The sequence below is a fragment of the Herpailurus yagouaroundi genome, unplaced genomic scaffold, assembly GCF_014898765.1.
Source record: "Herpailurus yagouaroundi ecotype Mexico unplaced genomic scaffold, PumYag 217, whole genome shotgun sequence".
Classification (NCBI taxonomy): domain Eukaryota; kingdom Metazoa; phylum Chordata; class Mammalia; order Carnivora; family Felidae; genus Herpailurus; species Herpailurus yagouaroundi.
Genome location: NW_024412448.1, coordinates 6,441,310 through 6,459,337, shown reverse-complemented (window position 1 = coordinate 6,459,337; position 18,028 = coordinate 6,441,310). Strand labels below are relative to the sequence as shown.

General features: G+C 53.2%; 2 protein-coding genes across 3 annotated transcripts in view; one reads left to right on the top strand and one right to left on the bottom strand.

Annotated features, from left to right (window-relative positions):
• TBCD (tubulin folding cofactor D) overlaps positions 1-18,028 on the bottom strand; it is a 160,181-nt gene that overhangs the window by 89,988 nt on the left and 52,165 nt on the right. The gene's annotated exons all lie outside the window — the stretch shown is intronic.
• On the top strand, positions 9,814-17,919 carry ZNF750 (zinc finger protein 750). The gene is made up of 3 exons (XM_040456754.1): positions 9,814-9,968; positions 15,346-16,980; positions 17,123-17,919. Exons 2-3 carry the CDS (start codon positions 15,542-15,544, stop codon positions 17,829-17,831), a joined length of 2,148 nt encoding a protein of 715 aa, XP_040312688.1. The 5' UTR covers positions 9,814-9,968; positions 15,346-15,541; the 3' UTR covers positions 17,832-17,919.

Genomic DNA, 18,028 nt, shown 5'->3' with positions numbered 1-18,028 from the left:
CTCAGTTGGTTAAGTGTCCAACTTCAGCTTAGGTCATGATTTCCCAGTCTGGAAGTTCGAGCCCTGTGTCGGGCTCTGTGCTGACAGATCAGAGCCCGGAGCCTGTTTCACAGTCTGTGTCTCCCTCTCTCTCTGCCCCTCCCCCACGTGCTCTGTCTCTCTCAAAAATAAATAAATGTTTTAAAATTTTTTTTATTTTATTTTTTTTTAATTAAAGGGGTACCTGTGTGGCTCAGTTGGTTAAGTGTCCAATATCGGCTCAAGTCATGATTCACGGCTCTTCAGTTCGAGCCTTGTGTTGGGCTCTGTGCTAACAGCTCAGAGCCTGGAGCCTGCTTTGGATTCTTTGTTTCCCTCTCTGTCCCTCCCCCACTCACACTCTCTATCTCTCAAAAATGAATGAACGTTTAAAAAAAGGTTTTTTTAATTAAAAAAAAATTTGCACATAAATATTCACGGCAGCACTAGTCACAACAGCCAAACAGTGGAAAAGCCCAAATGTCCACCAGCTGATATGCAGATAAACAAAATGTGGTCCATCCATCTGCTGTGTGAACTGTCCCATCCAAAATTCGTAAGTTGAAGTCCTCACCCCCAGCATCTTAGGATGGGATCATATTTAGAGACAAAGCCTTTAAAGAGGTAATTAAGGTTAGATTAGGTTGTATGAGCAGAACCTAATCCATTAGGACTGGTGTCCTCAAGAAGAAGAGATGAGGACAGGGACACACAGACTGAAGGGTGGCCATGGAACAATGGGGGGAGAAGGTGGCCGTCTGCCAGCTGAGGAGAGGCCTCAGGAGGAACCAGCCCCACCAGCATCCTGATCCCAGGTTTCCAGCCTCCAGGACTTGAGAGATATACCCCAGTCTGGGTATTCTGCCATGGCCGCCTGAGCAAACAAACACACCAAACGAGGGGACGGTGTTCAGCACTAAAGAACATCAGACTGAGTGAAAGGAGCCAGTCTTTCACTAAAAGGGCCACACACAGTACAACTCTACGTACAAGAAAAACCTAGAGCAGGCACGTCCAGAAAGACAGGAAATAGATCAGTGTTGTGTGGGGCTTCTTTCTGAGGCGAAAAAAATTCTAGAATGGATGGTGGCAATGGATGGTGACAGACTAAATGTCACTCATGTGTACGCTGTGAATGGGTGAAGAGTATGGATAAGTTATATCCCAACAAAACTATTTAAAAAGACCCCCTAAAGGCGGGTACCCATCATCCAGATTTTTAAATAAGGGTAGTGAAGCACAGACAAGTTACCTTTCTACCCCCACTGGGGTCAGTTTCGATAAACTGTATTTCTCTAGGATTGTCTACCAAATTTACCAGCAGAGGTATTCTTACCAACCATTCCTAGTCCCCACGGTGCACACAGCATGGCTCTGCCTCACTGTCTCACAGGGTCCGGTCACTCTGCTTCTCACCCCTCAGCAAGCGGCAAGGTCCTGCCTTCTCTCTGCATCTCCAGCACTGCCCAGCTGCCTGCTCCCGTCCAGTCCTTTGGCCAGAGCACTTTAGGCAGGGTCAGCCAGAGCGTGGCTATTCCAGCTCTGAGGCCACAGGCCATCTCTGTCTCTGTCTCTCTCTTTCTTTGTTTCTTCTAAAAAGGAAAACCCACGGGCGCCTGGGTGGCGCAGTCGGTTAAGCGTCCGACTTCAGCCAGGTCACGATCTCGCGGTCCGGGAGTTTGAGCCGCACGTCAGGCTCTGGGCTGATGGCTCAGAGCCTGGAGCCTGTTTCCGATGTTGTGTCTCCCTCTCTCTCTGCCCCTCCCCCGTTCATGCTCTGTCTCTCTCTGTCCCAAAAATAAATAAACGTTGAAAAAAAAAAATTAAAAAATAAAATAAAATAAAATAAAAAGGAAAACCCAGGGGGCGCCTGGGTGGCTCAGTCAGTTGAGTGTCTGACTCCTGATTTCAGCTCAAGTCATGATCTCATCTCCTTCGTCAGGCTCTGTGCAGAGCATGGAGCCTGCTTGGGATTCTCTCTCTCTCCCTTTCTGCCCCTCTCCCCAACTTGCACTCTCTCGCTCTAAAAACAAACAAAAAGCTTCCCCTTCAAAAAAAGAAAGGGGGGGGAACCTTATTCTTGGCTCAAGGCCAAGGCCAGACCAGGCCTCAGGCCACACTTTCACAACTCTGCCAAAGGTTCTAAACTCCCCTTCAAACACACAGCAGCTGCATCTCGAAAGTTTTGATATGTAATAATTTCTTTACTGTCATTTCTATCTTTAAGTTTCTACTGTAAAATTACTATTGAGATTTCTTCTTTGTGTGTTATTTAGAAATCTAAAAACTAAACATTCACATCTAACCTTAATCTTCTGTATCTGAATTTTAACTTCACTGTTTTGTGGTCAAAGAATGCTGTCTGTGCACTAGAGTTTCTTTGAGATTTCCTGAGACTCGTTTTATGATCCAGGAACTGTGCAACATTGGTAAGTGTTCCTTGTGTGTCTAAGAGCTGTGTACTCCCCGGGGGACATGACTGCAGAGCTCTGTGTAAATCCGGGGAATCAAGCTGGTTATTTGTGTTGTCCAAATCACACAGACATGCTTCCCACTACTGTGGTTCCTAACTGACCTGCCGATAAATGAGAGAGGATTTTCAGCTCTTAGAAACATACCAGATTTGTCCATTTATTCCTGTAGTCTAAGTTCTACTTTTCATAGTTTTAAGCACAATTTACTCAGGTCAGCCAAGGATAACACCAAGTTACGTACAAATTCACGCAGCGATCAGAGCTGATGTGGCTACAGGGGCCGAGTGACCAGTCTACACACGCCTGTTCCCTCTGCCTCTGTGTGGGGCCTGTGTGTCAGCAGGACCTGGGCACGGGGAGGGGCAGCAAGGATGGAGGGACGCCTGAACACCACAAGTGAGGAGCGGTGGAGCCTGGAGGTGTGGGCAGGCTGCCCACAAACCAGCCCGGGTCCAGAGGACCACGGAGAGGGTCCTGTGGGAGCAGGGCCACCACCTAACCCACGTGGCCATCTGCACCACCCAGGACCGGCCTCACGGGCACACACGTGGTACTGCCTTGCCTCTGCTTTCCAAGTCACGCACATCCTCTCACAGAACCAGCAGGAAGGGGACTCCGGCAGAGGGTCTCAGCTTCATTAAGCCAACACGATGCAAAACCACGGCAGCAGGCGGTGGCGCCCTGCAAGAGGAAGTGCTCGCGTCACAGTGCGAGGATGAAGAAGCAGGAGGCGGGCAGCCTGTGTGGCTCTGGACAAGCCTCTCATCTTGTCCTCCGAACACTGCAGTTCCCCAAGGTGAATGTGGGGTTCTTAACTCAGCTAAGTGCTTAGAGCAATGTCCAGTACACAGTCAAGTGCCCGATGAAGACTGATTCTTCCCCTAATTGTTATTATTTTGGTTACTGCTGGCAAGGACACCGTACAGAGTGTCTGGGAATAGTACCAACCTTACTGGTGGATTCAGGACAGGGGGCCTTTGGGCCTACGGAGACCCTGGCAACTCCAGGGCCTCTCACACAGGGACTCCTGGTGGAAGGAAGGACTGGCCGGGCTGCTGACGGGGGGGCCTGTTCCTTCTGGGGGGTCTGGAAGAGGCGGGGAGGCCTCTCTGAGAAACCAAAGCCCCCAGCCTGGGCCGTCCATGCACACTGCCTGGAGTGGGGGAAGCCCAGGCTGAGGCACAGGCACAAAGCCCGATCCAGGCTGTCCACCAGGATGCCCTGGAGAAGCAGCACGGAACTGTGCCACACCCCACAGGGTGTGGAGCGGCGCTCGCCTGCTGAAAACGAGCCAATACGAAGAAACCCTCATGTTCATCCTCTAGCACACAAGGGAAGCCTGCAGATACGACAAAGCACCAGGAGCCCAAGCACCTGAGGCAACAGGTCCTGACAGACACTACCAGGAACACAGGTTTGCTGTACTGGCGACATAAAAGCAGGAGTGTAAGCCGGAGAGAAGGAGCGGGAAGCTCATAAAAAAAAAAAAAAAAGAGTCCGAACAAATGTCTGGAAATAAAAGAGAAAAAGACTCACTGCCGCGTTTGAAACCGGACCGACTCAGGACTCAGCCCAGAGGAGGCGTGGCCACGAGGGCCGAGCCCAGGCAGAGAGGTCACATGTGACAGGGTCAGGAGTCAGGGCACATGTGGGTGGGACAGAGGCAGAGACCACGAGACCCTGGGAGCACTTCCCTCACTCGTCTGCTGTCGTTCACGGTCACCGTTTGTAGCAGGAGAGAAAAAAGGGAAAGGAAACCGTTTCTTTCTACTCATCCCCGCTCAGCTGAACTACGAGACTTCGTATGTGGCTGTCAACACACCCAGAGACCAGCACACAAAAAGCAAGCCTGGGAACGCCAGCTGGACAACGGCAGTAAAGAGCCTCACGCCTGCTCCTGGCCCCCTGTACGAGCCTCACAGAGAGTGGTGAAACACTGCTCGCTGCCGGGGTGGGGAGAGGGCAGGAGGTGAAGAAAACCGTGCGGATCCTCAAAACTTGGCCCACGTTCACAGTTTCCCGGCCCACGACACAACAAGCCCACGGCCCACGGTTTCAAGTTTCACTGCAGACACGGAAGCCACAGCACGGGTCACACCAGGGGAGGAAGGAGGAGAGGGCAGAGCCACGCAGTGCTGGCTCCGAGACCCCATCAACCAAAGGAGCACAAGTGTCTCCCACCTCCACCCTGGCTCAGGATCATTCCACATCCGTTTCTATCCCGCTTCCCGCACTGCCGGGGGAAGGCGCTGGAAGGGAGGAGCCTGGGGAGCTGTGTGCCCCGCAGCTGAGGTCGGGCAGCCGTCTCTGCTGAGCGTCTCTCTGGAGCAGGCCCTGGCCCTGCCCCAGGCAGAGGGCACTGCCCACCACTTGCCAGGCGGCCCGGCAGGAAAGGGGGCCTGTGTGCTCTCCTCCAAAGCCAAAGTAGCCCCAGATCCATAAAAGCCAACGTGGGGTTACCAGAATAAGCAGCAACTTAAAATTCGAGATTACACACCTCAGACTTACTCATCAAAGGAAAATTGAAGTCTGACGAGAGAACTTTCCCGACACTCCCAGCAGCCCTGGCCTACGTCATGAGATGGCCAAACTAACTTGACTTTCGTTTCCTCTATTAGCCAACCGTCGGACAGAGTAAAACTGCACTGACGTTGTCAGTATTTGTTATAGCGAGAAACCAAGTGCCTGCAAAAGACAATCACAGTAGGAGCCCTCGCCTCGGCCAGCGTGCGCTCCGAGCTCCCCGGCACTCAGCTTCGAGGAGCCAAGTCTTCACGCCTGGGGCAGGCAAGGACCCTCAGGGCTGCTGGGCTCCTGGCAAGGTCCCGCACCCACTACCTGCTCAGCTCACAGGGGCGTATCCTGGCACGCACAGGCCTGGGCCAGGGTGCCAGGCCAGGAGCATCCGCGAATAGCAACAACGTTCTCCTGGGTTCCTGATCCCAGAAGACAGGGTCCAGGCCTAGCCAGTGGCTTCCGAGCAGGACAGCAGGGCCTAGAGTCCTACCCCAGGCTGACAGACTTTCAGAGATCCCCACCCCCGCCACTCAACGAGAGCTTAGGAAAGATGCCAGACCTGCCCCTCAGTCTACAGACCTAGAAGTGGGGGTGGGGTGCTGGCAGCAGAACTCAGCCACGCAGGGAAAGAGTCTCCCCAGCACCGAGACTCTGGCGGCAAGGGAGGAGACATCAGTCCCATAGAGAGGAGACCTGAAAGGAGGGGCAGAGGGCCCCCCAAGTGTCCCGCAGGTGCCTGTCCACAGGGGCGCCCATGGGCAACCCCACAGGGCCAGCAGAGCTAAGGCTGCAGGAGCCTGGAGTCTGCCTGGAAGGCCCCCACGGCCTCACCACCAGGTCCCCCAGAGGGGCCGCATCCTGCCCTGCCAGCCTGAGGCCCTGAGACGCAGCCCCCACGGTGAGGCGCTCCGGCCCAGGAACCATCCCCGGTCCCCTTCTCATAGGACCTCCCCAGAGATGGGCCACGAGGACAGGACATTAGGAAGCATTTGCTAAGCTTGAGATCTAACAAATGTCATCTTGGCAGCAGGTCAGGACTTACTTCCTCCAACAACAACCCAAATTAGAGAAATGGACTCACACCTTCACAGAGCTCGTGTTTTCCCTTTACCTTTCCCCCAGACACAGCACCCCGAGAGGAGTGCAAAAATCAAAACTATCTCCTACTTCTCACAACGTCAAAAACAGACATGATGTGTTTCCTCCAGCAGAGAGGTTTTACCTGTGGCACATGCCATTCCCGCAGGACACATGCAGTGGCAGTGGGCTGCCCTGTCTACCTCGAGGGATCCCACAGCAGCCCACGAGCAGCAGCCTCCCGCACGCCTTCCTACAGCAGGGATGACTGAGGCCCAGGTCACATAACTGCCCACAGAGTGTAGACATGCAGAGAGCGCTGCTGGATGGGGAGTGGGAGGGACACGGGACAGGGACAGGGACGGTGCCCGGTTAAAACGTGCTGCCTGAAGCCGAGAGGCGGGGGGGGGGGGGGGGCAAGCAGGAGCCGAGCCATAGCGGCTGCGTCCTCACCACGCCTCACCCTCCGAGCAGCACAGTGAGACCCACACCCACAAGGGTGAAGTCCTGATGCTGTGGCTGAGCAGAGGCCCAGCAGCACCTGTCTGAGCCCAGCCGTGATGCCCACTCCCCATAAGAGCAGCCGCAGCCATGGCACCAGTCCCTCCCCACGCTCAGACCCATCAAGGCCCGGCGAGGCCGGGAGCCTGGCCGCCAGCCACCCCACTGAAGTTCCGAGCACTTCTGTGCCGAGTGGGTCCCCGAGCCGGCTCCCAGCCACAGCACCTCACAGGGAGGCATTTCCTCCCCTGACTGGATAGCCCTTCCACTGTCCACTAGGACTCTGCTCTGTCGCGCTTCAGGCTGGGTGACCTCAACCGGATAACTTACCCTCTCTGTGCTGACTGCTTGCACAGAGTTGTCGGTGCGATTAAAGGCGTTAACGCAGGCAGAGTGCCCAGTGCAGGGCCTCACACCTAGTGAATGCTCAGTACCTGCCAGCTACCACCCCCATGCTCTTCCCAAAGATTTGACCTCAGTCAGAAACGTAGCCACAAGATTTCTGGGTAACGGAGGAGACTGAACACACACAACTGCTGGAATCCCACTAGCAACTACAGAGACTGCTTTCCCTTTTCAAGGTGTAAGCGACAGGGTCAAGGAAGGCAGGGAAGCCACAATGCAGATGGCACTCAGCAGGCTGGAAACCAAGCCTGAGCACAAGTGGGAACCCAGAACCTGTCTGGTCTACACGCAGGATCCTTGAAAGGCCCGAGATAACTCTGGGGGCCTAAAACACAGGGTGCTATGAGGGCCACTGAAGACACAGTTAATTCTCCGGGCATGGAGAGAGGTGAAGGATGGGCTGGTGTGCAGAGAGGGCGGGAATCGCCCACCGCCCGCCCAAACCATCATTAAGACCCTCAGAGAAACCAGAGAAGCCACTGCAACTACTCACCAGACACTATGGAAGTTGTGCCAGAGAACACAAGAGGCGCTGGAGACTGAAGAAGCGCTCACCAGAGGGCTGGCAGAGAACGTTTCGGGAAATGAGAATAGGAGGGTCAGGAGTGACCGCCTCTGTGAAATTCTACGATAGGATACACTCGGCTGGAACAGAAGAATCCCACCAGTGCTGCCTCAGGCTGGGTGGGGTGATCGTGGCAGAGAAAATGCCTCTCAAAACTCTGAAGACCTGTGCCCTCTGCGGAGTGGCTTTAAAAGAGGAACTGTGGGCGAATAGTTAAGGACATGCTTGCTGACTTGTTTGGGGGTCAAACACAGCGGACTCTGCAGTGCAGCGGGGCTGGTGCTGGAGGGGTGCGGGGGACGGTGGGAGGGCAGACCTCTGTGATGAAGCAAATATAGTCAAACATCCATCAAAGATCCGCGTGTCGGGTTCTTATGACTCACCTGTTTGTTTGAAATCGTTCATGTTCAAACTCTGGAGGAAAGAATCAGGAAATCAGAACGAGCAGGCACTTCTGCACAGCAGTCCCGAAAGCTACATGCAGAGGAGAGCCCTTTCTAACCCGGGGGTGAACATCTCTGGCCCGGGGTTCTATCCCCAGCCAGACTATCAACCATGAAGAATAAAGACACTATCAACCATTCAAGGTCTCCACAAGTCCACCTCTCCTGCACTCTTTTTCTCAGGAACCTACAGACAGGATGTGCCTCCTATCAACACAAAGGATCAACCCAAGAGAGAAGACACAAGATCCAGGAAGCAGGCTTTCGATACAGGAGAGAGGGAAAGGCGACCTCGGGATGACGGGGAGGCAAGCATGGGGGCAGAGCAGACAGCAAAACTCTCACTTTCCACAAAGGAAAGTCAGCAGACAACACCCAAAACTGGGAGTAAGACCTAGGTGGAGGGAACACAAGTAGCAACAGAGTAATGTTATTTGGGATCAAGGAGGCAAACACCAAAATACTCAGCTAAGAAAAGGTCCCAGTGCTGCTTCTGGACAGAGATGGGAGGGACAGCCATCTGACTGTCCCACTGAGACACGGGCTTGCTGCCCTCCCCTCAAGTCTGGACAGGTGAAGCAGGACATGGGAGGTGCCTCACCAACCACCCTCCTGGGGAGGACTCCGAAGTGAGACCACATGGAGAAGACAGCTGGGCCGTGCCCTTGGGGACATGAGGTGGACCCTCCAGTCCAGCTCAATACCACCAGGGCCCCACCAGTGGGGCCTGCCATACCCTCGGAGGCAGGCCCGCACTCCTGACCCACCATCATGAGAGGTAATAAAATGGCGGTTCTTTATGCCTCCAAGTTTTGGGGTTCCTCGCCACCCAGCCATAGGTAAGAGGAACAGCAATGAATTACTGTTTCATGATGACATCTATAGAACTATTTTTTATAGAACTTTAAGTTTTATGGATGTCTAATTTGGACAAAAATAACTAAAAACTTTTTTTTTTTTTAAAGAACACAATACAAAGGTAAAGCCAAGTAAAATCTTAAGCCTTAAATTAAAATTAAAACAAAAAACCACAGCATCAGGCCTGGCAAGCCCGACCCCAACCATGGTGCCAGACGTGCCATGCGTGACCCCAGCTGGCACCACCTCCCTTTTCTGTCCCCAAACCAACACCTCGTTCCCGCCTCAGTAACAGCCACAGACTGAGCAGCAAGCAACCTAAGCAGGGAGGGAGACACAGACTCTGCGTTAGTTATCAGAACGGGGGCAGCGGGAGGAGCAGAGCCACGTCCCGGCAGCAGCCCTGCAGCGAGCCCAGAGCCCGGTGCCCGTCCCGGGCATGCGGCGACAGGCCCCTGTGGCGAGGCGGCTGAGGTCCCCCCGCCCCCCGCCCAACGGGGAGGGCAGCAGGCTGACTCCCAGGCACAAGGGAGAGAGAACGGCAACGGGAGAAAAAGCTCGCTCAGACCTTTGGGGGCAAGGATCCCGCAAGCATGGCCTCCTCGGGGAGATGTACTTATGACTAACTCTCGGGGTCTGCCTGCTGCTACTACATACACCCGGGCACGGAAGAAGGTCCCCCACACGGTGTCTTTGTTACACCATCACACACTGGTCAGAGCCCCACCGACACACCACCAGTGTCTATCCTGACTGCGAACACATAGAACCCTGCAGCCCAGGAGCGTCCAGGCAGCACAAAAAGGGCACTCTCAAGACCGAATCAGGGAGCTTTCAAGAGGCTCAGAAGTGGCGCTCAGAGTGCCAGCCCATTGGTGACGCTGCTCCTAAGCAGCTAGGTGGGTGCAAACACATGAATCGTAGCTGCGGGCGGGAGGAATATCAGGTGCATCTCTACGCCCCGAGGGCTCGACTCCTACACTTAAACCCCTCCCACTGGGACAGCCGGCTCCAGTTTCAGCCGGCGAGCGAGCGTGAGAACAGGTCCTGCTCTCGGGCACCGTCAGCCACGGCTCCTGACCCGACCGCTCCCAGCACTGCCTGGCTCCGGTAAGTACCCATTTCTTCTCAAATTCAACTTTCCTTTCAAAACTACTCTCAGAACGTATCTTGAACTAACATCTGGCTCAGGGAACCACCTGCCCGGTGCCGGCTCTGCCTTGCTCTATTCTCTGCGGATTACTCAGGACCCAGCAGGTGCATCGCTGGAAAGGAGACCATAATTACAAAACTTTTAATAACGCTTACACTTTATTCTAAGAATACAAACAAGTTTATTTAGAAATTAAGACCTCATTTCTACATAAAATTTAAACTAAAACTCAAATGTATGTAGTAAGTGCTTCTTTGTTCCTCACCTTAAAAATAAACTACAATAAATTTCAACATTAAAACATCATATATATACAAATGTAAACATACACATATACATGTTTAGAAAACTGCTGAACTTACAGTTTAACTTTAAGACCTTTTCAAGTTTAAAATAAGTACTGTTTGGACATATGCTTACCAAAGCTGAAAGAACAAAAGTTAACCAAAGAGGATCCCTAAATATACAAAAAGGAGTTTTTTCCCCCCTTATAAAGTTTCTCATAAACCAGCTATGAGAACAATTACTGACCAAATGGCCAGGTCTGACCAAAGTCAGACTTCATGTAAGCAAAGTCTGTCTACGTTTATGATCTTTATTTTGCATTAACAAACTCCTCCCAAAGCTTTAACCTGGTATTTTTAAGGATAAAGAAGGCGGGCACGTTGAGGGGACCGGCTCTGGTGACAGGCTGTCCAGCGTTAAAGCTGTGTACATTACTGGTAAGGGCAGACGTCTGTGAAGTCGGGATCTCTGGCTGAAACTTCAAAGAGCCCTGGTTGGTTTTCCAGATCATTCTTCCTGACTACATTCTAGAAAACCGTCTCTCTCCCAGGTCATGGTTAACCTGAAGTTTATCCTTCATTTTAAAGAACCAAGAGACTGGGAGGGAGTGGCGGTTAATCACTGGAAAAGCTCAATTGGAGTAAAACTCACAAATCTCGTTCTTGCGACACCCCAGTGGGTAGGCGACAATGGCGTGTCCTTGGGTTATGCAATAACGCCACATCACAATATTGTAATTATAGCATGCCCTTCAAAACGCTCTACCTAACGAGGCTCCCTGCCAGACAGCCGGACAGCACCCAAGGGACCATTACAGCATTATTTCAGTTCATAGGTTAACATGCGCGACAAGCATAGTTACCCAGCCCATCACAGCAATGTCCTATAAAGCTGAGCTCTAATTACCTCTCTTGTGTCCTATCAAAGTTCAAAAAAAAAAAATCTTTTTCTCTTGTCTCTTTTTTGGATTTCTAACTCCTTAGAAACTTTTCAAACGTGCCAGCCACTCACCATCATCCTAACAACTGGCAAGGACATTAACTGTCCACACTTAGGAACCTATGGAGAGACGGGGCATTGGCAATTTAGTACTTCAAAAACAAGCAAACAAAACCCTGTGGCCAACCGAAACCACAGGCTGCTCAAAGTGCTGTGTGGGCAGCTCGGCCCAGACACCCGGCGGGCCTGCGAGCAGGGGCCCTGCGGGAGGAGAGATGCGGAGGCCAGAGCCAGCTTGCGGCACCTTCCAGGCTAAGAAGTACATCAGCTAGACACAAGCAGATGTTTAAAATACTTGAGGTTACAAAAGGGACATTTTTAAATGGGAAAAACCTCTCAATGTTCACGCCGGGCCCCTTGTGTGACTTTATGTCACCACCCCCATGGTCTCTCCCCCTCAGTGTGGACACTGTGTGCAGGGGCCGCATGGTCAAGAGGATTCGGAGAGGGAGGTGGCAGAGGACAGACGACATCTAAGTGACAGCCACTCTGACCCTGACCGGAGGCAAGGTGCGTGAGGAGGCAGCTCCCGGCACTTCCTGCTGGTCGAGAGTAAACAGCATTGTGACACATAAACCTTTCAGGACCAGGCTAACATCTGGGCTTCAAAAGGTGCTAACACTGCAGCTAAGGAAAATCAAATCCAAGGGGTCTTGCATTATGAGCAGTTCCCCAGCTATGAATTAACTGAGAAAGGCACAAGCCATCCCCAGGAAAAGCGTATGGGAAACACCCCTCAGCACATTCAGAAAAACCTCACTTCCCAATGCAAATCCAAACTTACTACTAACAGTTAAAGTTCTGGATTGTGTTGTTTTGGCAACAATACCCTTTTTCGGAATATTTAACACCAGCAGCTGCCAGCAGCACCAAGCCCAGCGGATAGAAACTGGCCTGGCAGAGGCGGTCACAAACGGTGTCCCTACAGAGGGCAAGACCAATGAGGTCCCGGGCAGTCAGGTGGAGTCGCTGCACCTTGGTGCACCTCACCGGGCCAGAACTCTCAGACTGACCTCATTCTACAGGCTGTCCCCTTCGAAAGCTTTCAATAGCCTCAGTTTTAACCCACTTATTTCTCTGACGTTACCGCGTTTTTATGGCCAAGTGAATACGCCCGTCTCTGTCAGCCTAGGAGGCAGCTGTGTGCCCTTGTTTTAATTAGCAAATTGTGCAACCCTGAGAGGTCAGTTTACCCAAAGTTAGGGACACAACTGCACCTGGGACTCCATCCCAGGTTTCCGTTCCCACAGGTCAGCCCCGGAATACCCTCACTTCCCGGGGCACCAGCATGATCCCCGGAGAACCTGGTTACTGTCCTTGTACGCTAACCGAACAAAGAACAAAAATTCAGACCAGAACTTTAGACATGACATCACTTGACGGAAAAAAGTACATATTAATTAATATTAGCATAAAAGGAATTATTACCTAAATTATTCTTCTGGGTAACACTAGGATAACTTAAATATAATTTGCCTCTTATAAACGTTTGATAACCTTTAACACAGATTTATCTATAGGTTTGCCCGAAAGTATGAGCAGCGTTAAATAACACTGCTTCTGAAACTAACACATCGTTATATAGTGCATCTGAATCATTCTCTTAAATCCTGAGGGAATTTTTCCTTCATCTGAGCTCCCGGGTTCTGGATGCCAGGGGGCTGTATGTGTGTCCACTCTGGGCATCACTAGACTCTGGGCTCACACTTGATAAAGTTTTTGCAACTGTCATCATTTTGATCATGATGCTTCCAGCTAGTGATGAAATCACTTTTCGGATCTTTGCCATAACACATCCTATACAATCATGGGAACCTGACTTGCAGAGGTTCTCACGCCTTCAGAACCAGGGAGCACGGGGAGACGTGCCGGCACACGCCCGCTGACTTATCTAGCTGGCCCAGGTTGGCCGGAATCGCTTCCTGACGGGCGGCAAGGAAATTGTGCTTTTATAGCCCAGAGCGTACCTTCCCCCCAAGGTATGGACTGAACTCATAAAGAGTTACTTCACGTTTTTCCCTTTAATAAGAGGGAAAGTTAGAAAGACATAAAGCTATGCTTACATGTTTAACAGGCTCGGCTCCTGCAGCCGCACCGTGGAAGGGGAGGTCGGGGGCAGAGTGAGCCAGTGTGGGACCTCCCTCTCCCCGGTCACGGTCACGGGGCAGCCAAAAATCTCGTTTCTCACCCAAAATACGTGCCTCGCCACTCTTGCTCTCCAGAAACTCCTCACAAGAGAAGGGCCACAGGCATCGGCAGAAACCACTTCTTAGTAAATACACAGCTTTGAAAGCACTGAATGATGACAAAGCAGGTTAACAGAGGCAGTTTCCCGGGGGGGGGGGGGGTGCTTCTTTGTGTTTTTAAGGAATAGGAATAAATGAGTAGCGAAACCAGTTTGCGGAGAATAAAATCGGAGCGAGCTTTCTCAGAAATGTACAGTATCCAAGTGAAAACCCAACTACACCTGCCTCCGCGATCCTGACACTGCCGATTACCTCATCACAGTGTGTGGGACGGCAAGGAAAGGCATTGCAGAGAAACTACATTTTATTTTGTGAAAACAAGTCTCTTCAATTTCCCATATGTATTTCTCTACTTTTAAAAGGCTGCTTTCCAGCTGAATGTTCTCGCCACCCCAATGTCTAGAAAGGGATGCTTTATCCACGAAATCTCACAAGGCTTAGGACCGACCTTAGCTGCTCATTAGCAAAACTGCCCCTGAAAACAGTTTTCCCAAATCATTTCCTTCCTTTTTAACTTTATTTTGAAGCTGTCTGAAAACATTTAGAAGCTGCGGGTCTTACGTGGAACAGCGGGCCCTGACCCCTCCCGCTGCCCTCCAGCCTCCCCACCCACACGCTTGCTCCTAGACACAGTCACACCATGGGCTGGTCTGGGGCACCTTGCTGCACCACTGGGGCCCTGCAAGATCCCCCCAGACCTCGTGTCCTTGTCCTCAGTTTCGGGTTCTGAGGCCGAGAGGGCCCCAGGGGTGTGGGGAGCAGCCTGTGAAGGAAGGCGGGCTGAGGCCTCTAGGTAAGCCTGGGAGAGTAAGGGTCAGGGGGGAGAGGAGGGCACTCAGGGAAGGTACAGAAGGCCAGGGACGCCTGCAGCCCCCGCCAGGGCCTAGGGCAGGTGACGGCCCCCACTGGCCACCGTATCCATGCCCATCACGTGCCACAGACTTTGCCAAGAATGGGCCAAGGCCCACTTCCTAAAGGGTAAAGGCTGGGATGGTGTGCTACCACAATCCTCTCACACAGGCACCGCCATTGGGAGGTAAGGCCAGGAAAGGCAGGCAAGCGCCCTGGGCTGGAAGTGTTCTCAGCTGTCCACACGGCAGGCAGGGATGGGGCAAGAACTTACTCCACGCTGCTCACGAGGTGGGCGGTGATAACAGGGCGGTGAAGGAGAACATTCGGTCACTCACACAGCTCAGAAACTCACCTTGATGGCATCTTAGAACCATCTGAGTCAGCATAAAGACAGCATTTACATTTGTATGTGAGACAGCATAAATGCTACTCACCAATAAAGCGGACTGTTCATTTGATTTTGGAAGCAGTAGAGTGGGACTGCATATTTAAATATTCTTCTTTCCTTCCTTCCTAAGTTCCACACATAGAACGCTACATGATTAGACAGGACAGAACGGCCAAGGAGCCACACACAGGCCAGGCCCCTGTGGTCTCGGTCAGCGCACCACAGATGGCACAAACGTGGATGGGGGAGGGGGTCCCAACGGTCACTTGGCCTCGGTCTACAACCTCCTTGGCATCCAAGGCCTCAGGTCACAGGACAAAGATTCCCAAAACTCACAGAATTACAGGTGTTCTCAGAGCCGACACTAACACACCGCACTCCTGGCCCCAGGCCAGCTCTTTCAGGTTAGACTTGAGCAAACAGGAACAGAGTGGGGGGCTGGCGGCCAGGTTACAAGTAGCGGGCAGCTGGTGCTCGTCTCGTCCTCACACTGACAAGGGTGGTGACCCGTCCATACCTTCAGGTGACCTACTGTGAGGCTAAGGCTCTGCTCCTCCGTTGCAGCCCCCACCCCAATGAGCGAGACCTCCCCCGTCAGACCCACAGCACATGGAGGAGGCTGCAAATAGAAGCACCTGGAAAGAAAGCCAAGGAGAAGCAGCAGCAGCCGCCGCCGCCGCCGCCGCCAGATCATAATCGCACAGGAGCCGGCAGCGACCGGACCAGCGAGGGGACCAGCACCCACACCACAAGAAGGAACATGAGTCTTCTCAAAGAGCGAAAACCAAAAAAGCCGCATTACATCCCGAGACCTCCAGGAAAACCCTTCAAGTATAAGTGTTTCCAGTGCCCTTTCACTTGCAATGAAAAGTCACACCTTTTCAACCACATGAAGTATGGTCTCTGCAAAAACTCCATCACTTTAGTGTCAGAGCAGGACCGCGTCCCCAAGTGCCCCAAATCCAACTCTCTGGACCCCAAGCAGACAAATCAGCCAGACACGGCAGCAAAACCCGCCTCTGCCAAGCCCGTTGCCAATGGGCTCCCACACTTTGACACCAAGCTTCAGCAAAGCCTGGCCAAGGACGATGCCAAGGAAAACGTGGAACTGCACATACGTGGGCCCCACAGGTGCCCAGGACAGAAGTCTGCTCTCCACGAGGAAGCAGCACCCCTGAGTCCAGCTCCGGAAGCCACCAGGGGCACCCAGCCCGTTCCGGAAGGCATCGTGCGGCCTTCAGCCTTTGTCCCAGTGGGAGAGCACAGACTCAAAGGGCCAGAGCACGCTGAGGCTCCTGCACTGCCGGCCCTGCCCGGCCCCACGGCCAAAGCCACCTCCTTCCACACCAAGTCTGCGTTCCATGCTCCTGGTCATCCGTGGAAAGCTGGCGCGCCTTTCCTCCCACCAGAGTTCCCACACAAAATCCCGTCTACAAAGGGGTTTAGTGCCATTTCCCCGTACGTGCACCCCGCAGTCCCAGACTACCAGCCACACTTTTACACAGAGCACGGACTGGCCACCATCTACTCACCCTACCTACTTGCTGGGAACTCACCTGAGTGTGATGCCCCCCTGCTGTCCGTCTACGGGGCCCAAGACCAGAGGCACTTGCTGCCTCCCCCGGGGCCGGTCCCCAAGCACTGGAACCCCCCCTCGGCATATGACCATTACAGGTTCTTCCAGCAGTATCACTCCAACCTGCCAATTCCTTATGGATTTTACAGACCAGAGTCTGCATTCTCCTCCTACGGGCTCAGACTCCCACCTGTCACGGGCATTTCCAGAGATCACAGCTCTCACCTACTGGAAGAAACCGCCCTGCTCTACCCGGCCCTGAGTCCGTCCAAGTCAAGTCCTTCCAACACCCACAAAAAAAACACAGAGTTTGAGAAGGGGAGCCCAACTCCCGAGGCGAAAGACCCCTCCCAAGATGGGCAGAGGGACACAGAGGGAACCAAAATGAGCCCTCGCGCGGGCAGCGCAGCCACAGGCTCCCCGGGAAGGCCAAGTCCCACCAACTTCACGCAGACAAGTCAGCCGTGTGCCGGGCTGTGCGGCCTCTCGGACAAGCCAGCTGCCAGCACCCTGGGAAGGCTCCATCAGCCTGAACACAGCCTCACAGCCTTCAAGCCTGTCAAGAAAAGCACAGAGCACCCAAATTCCCAGGCTCTGGAAAACAGAGAAGAGTCCCCAAAAAGGTAAGAAAATTTCATTTCGAGATTTCCAAAACATATCTCTGATTGTGCTCCATTAGCCAAGCTCATGCTTGCTCAAAATGCTTTTTAGACAGTAGCTTTTTTAAGCAAGGGTCCTATTAAGGCCTCTCTTTACCTCTTTCAGCCTTGATGCCACGAACGGCGATGCTCCAGGCGAGACCAGAAGCGCATCTCACGACCCAGAGGCCACACCTTCCAGCCCAGAAGATGGCTCCAGGACAGCCCCGCTGAACCTCTCCAAGAAACCAGAGGCCAGACCAGCCACTCACAGCCCCGTGTACAAGGACTTTGCGGAGGTGCAGGACATGCCTCTCAACCTCTCGGTGAAGGACCCCTGTAACGCCCTGACTCCGAGACCTCCCTTCCACAGCCCACCGCAAGAGGCAGAACCTGCCAGCACCGCTGCTCAAAACACTGACACGGAAACTTCCAAAGATGGGCCAGAACACACCCAGACGAACCAAAGCAGCCCTGATGCCATGGAGGCGCCACCAACAACGCCCGCTGTGAAGGCCCAGGACGCAAGAGCGCTGGACAGCAGTGATGAGCAGAAGCAGACAGCGGCCGTGGCCCTCTGCCAGCTGGCGGCCTACAGCCCAGGGAATGTCCGGATGGGCGATGGGGAGCCCACGGCCCCGGAGTCCGCCTGCCCACAAGACGCACCCACCCTTAGCGCCACGGAAAACCCGGAGGCTCAGTGTGACCTCAGACCCAGAGGGCAAAAGAGGACAAGCCCCAGGGATGCAGGGAAGTCCCAGCAAGGAACAAAGAAGACGAAGCCGAGTGACACAGCCAGAGTGTTCACCCTTCGTAAGAGAACACGGGTGTCTTAGTGCCGCTCTCGCCGGATGCAGACACACCTTCCAAAGTAGGTTACGACAGCAGCAACTCTTGACTGGCACCGCAGCTTTCCCTGGTCAGTTTTTACAATGCAGCTTCCTGCTTCTCAGGAAGGAAGGGGGAGTAGGGAGGGGGAGACAGAGAGGAAGGAAGGAAGGAAGGAAGGAAGGAAGGAAGGAAGGAAGGAAGG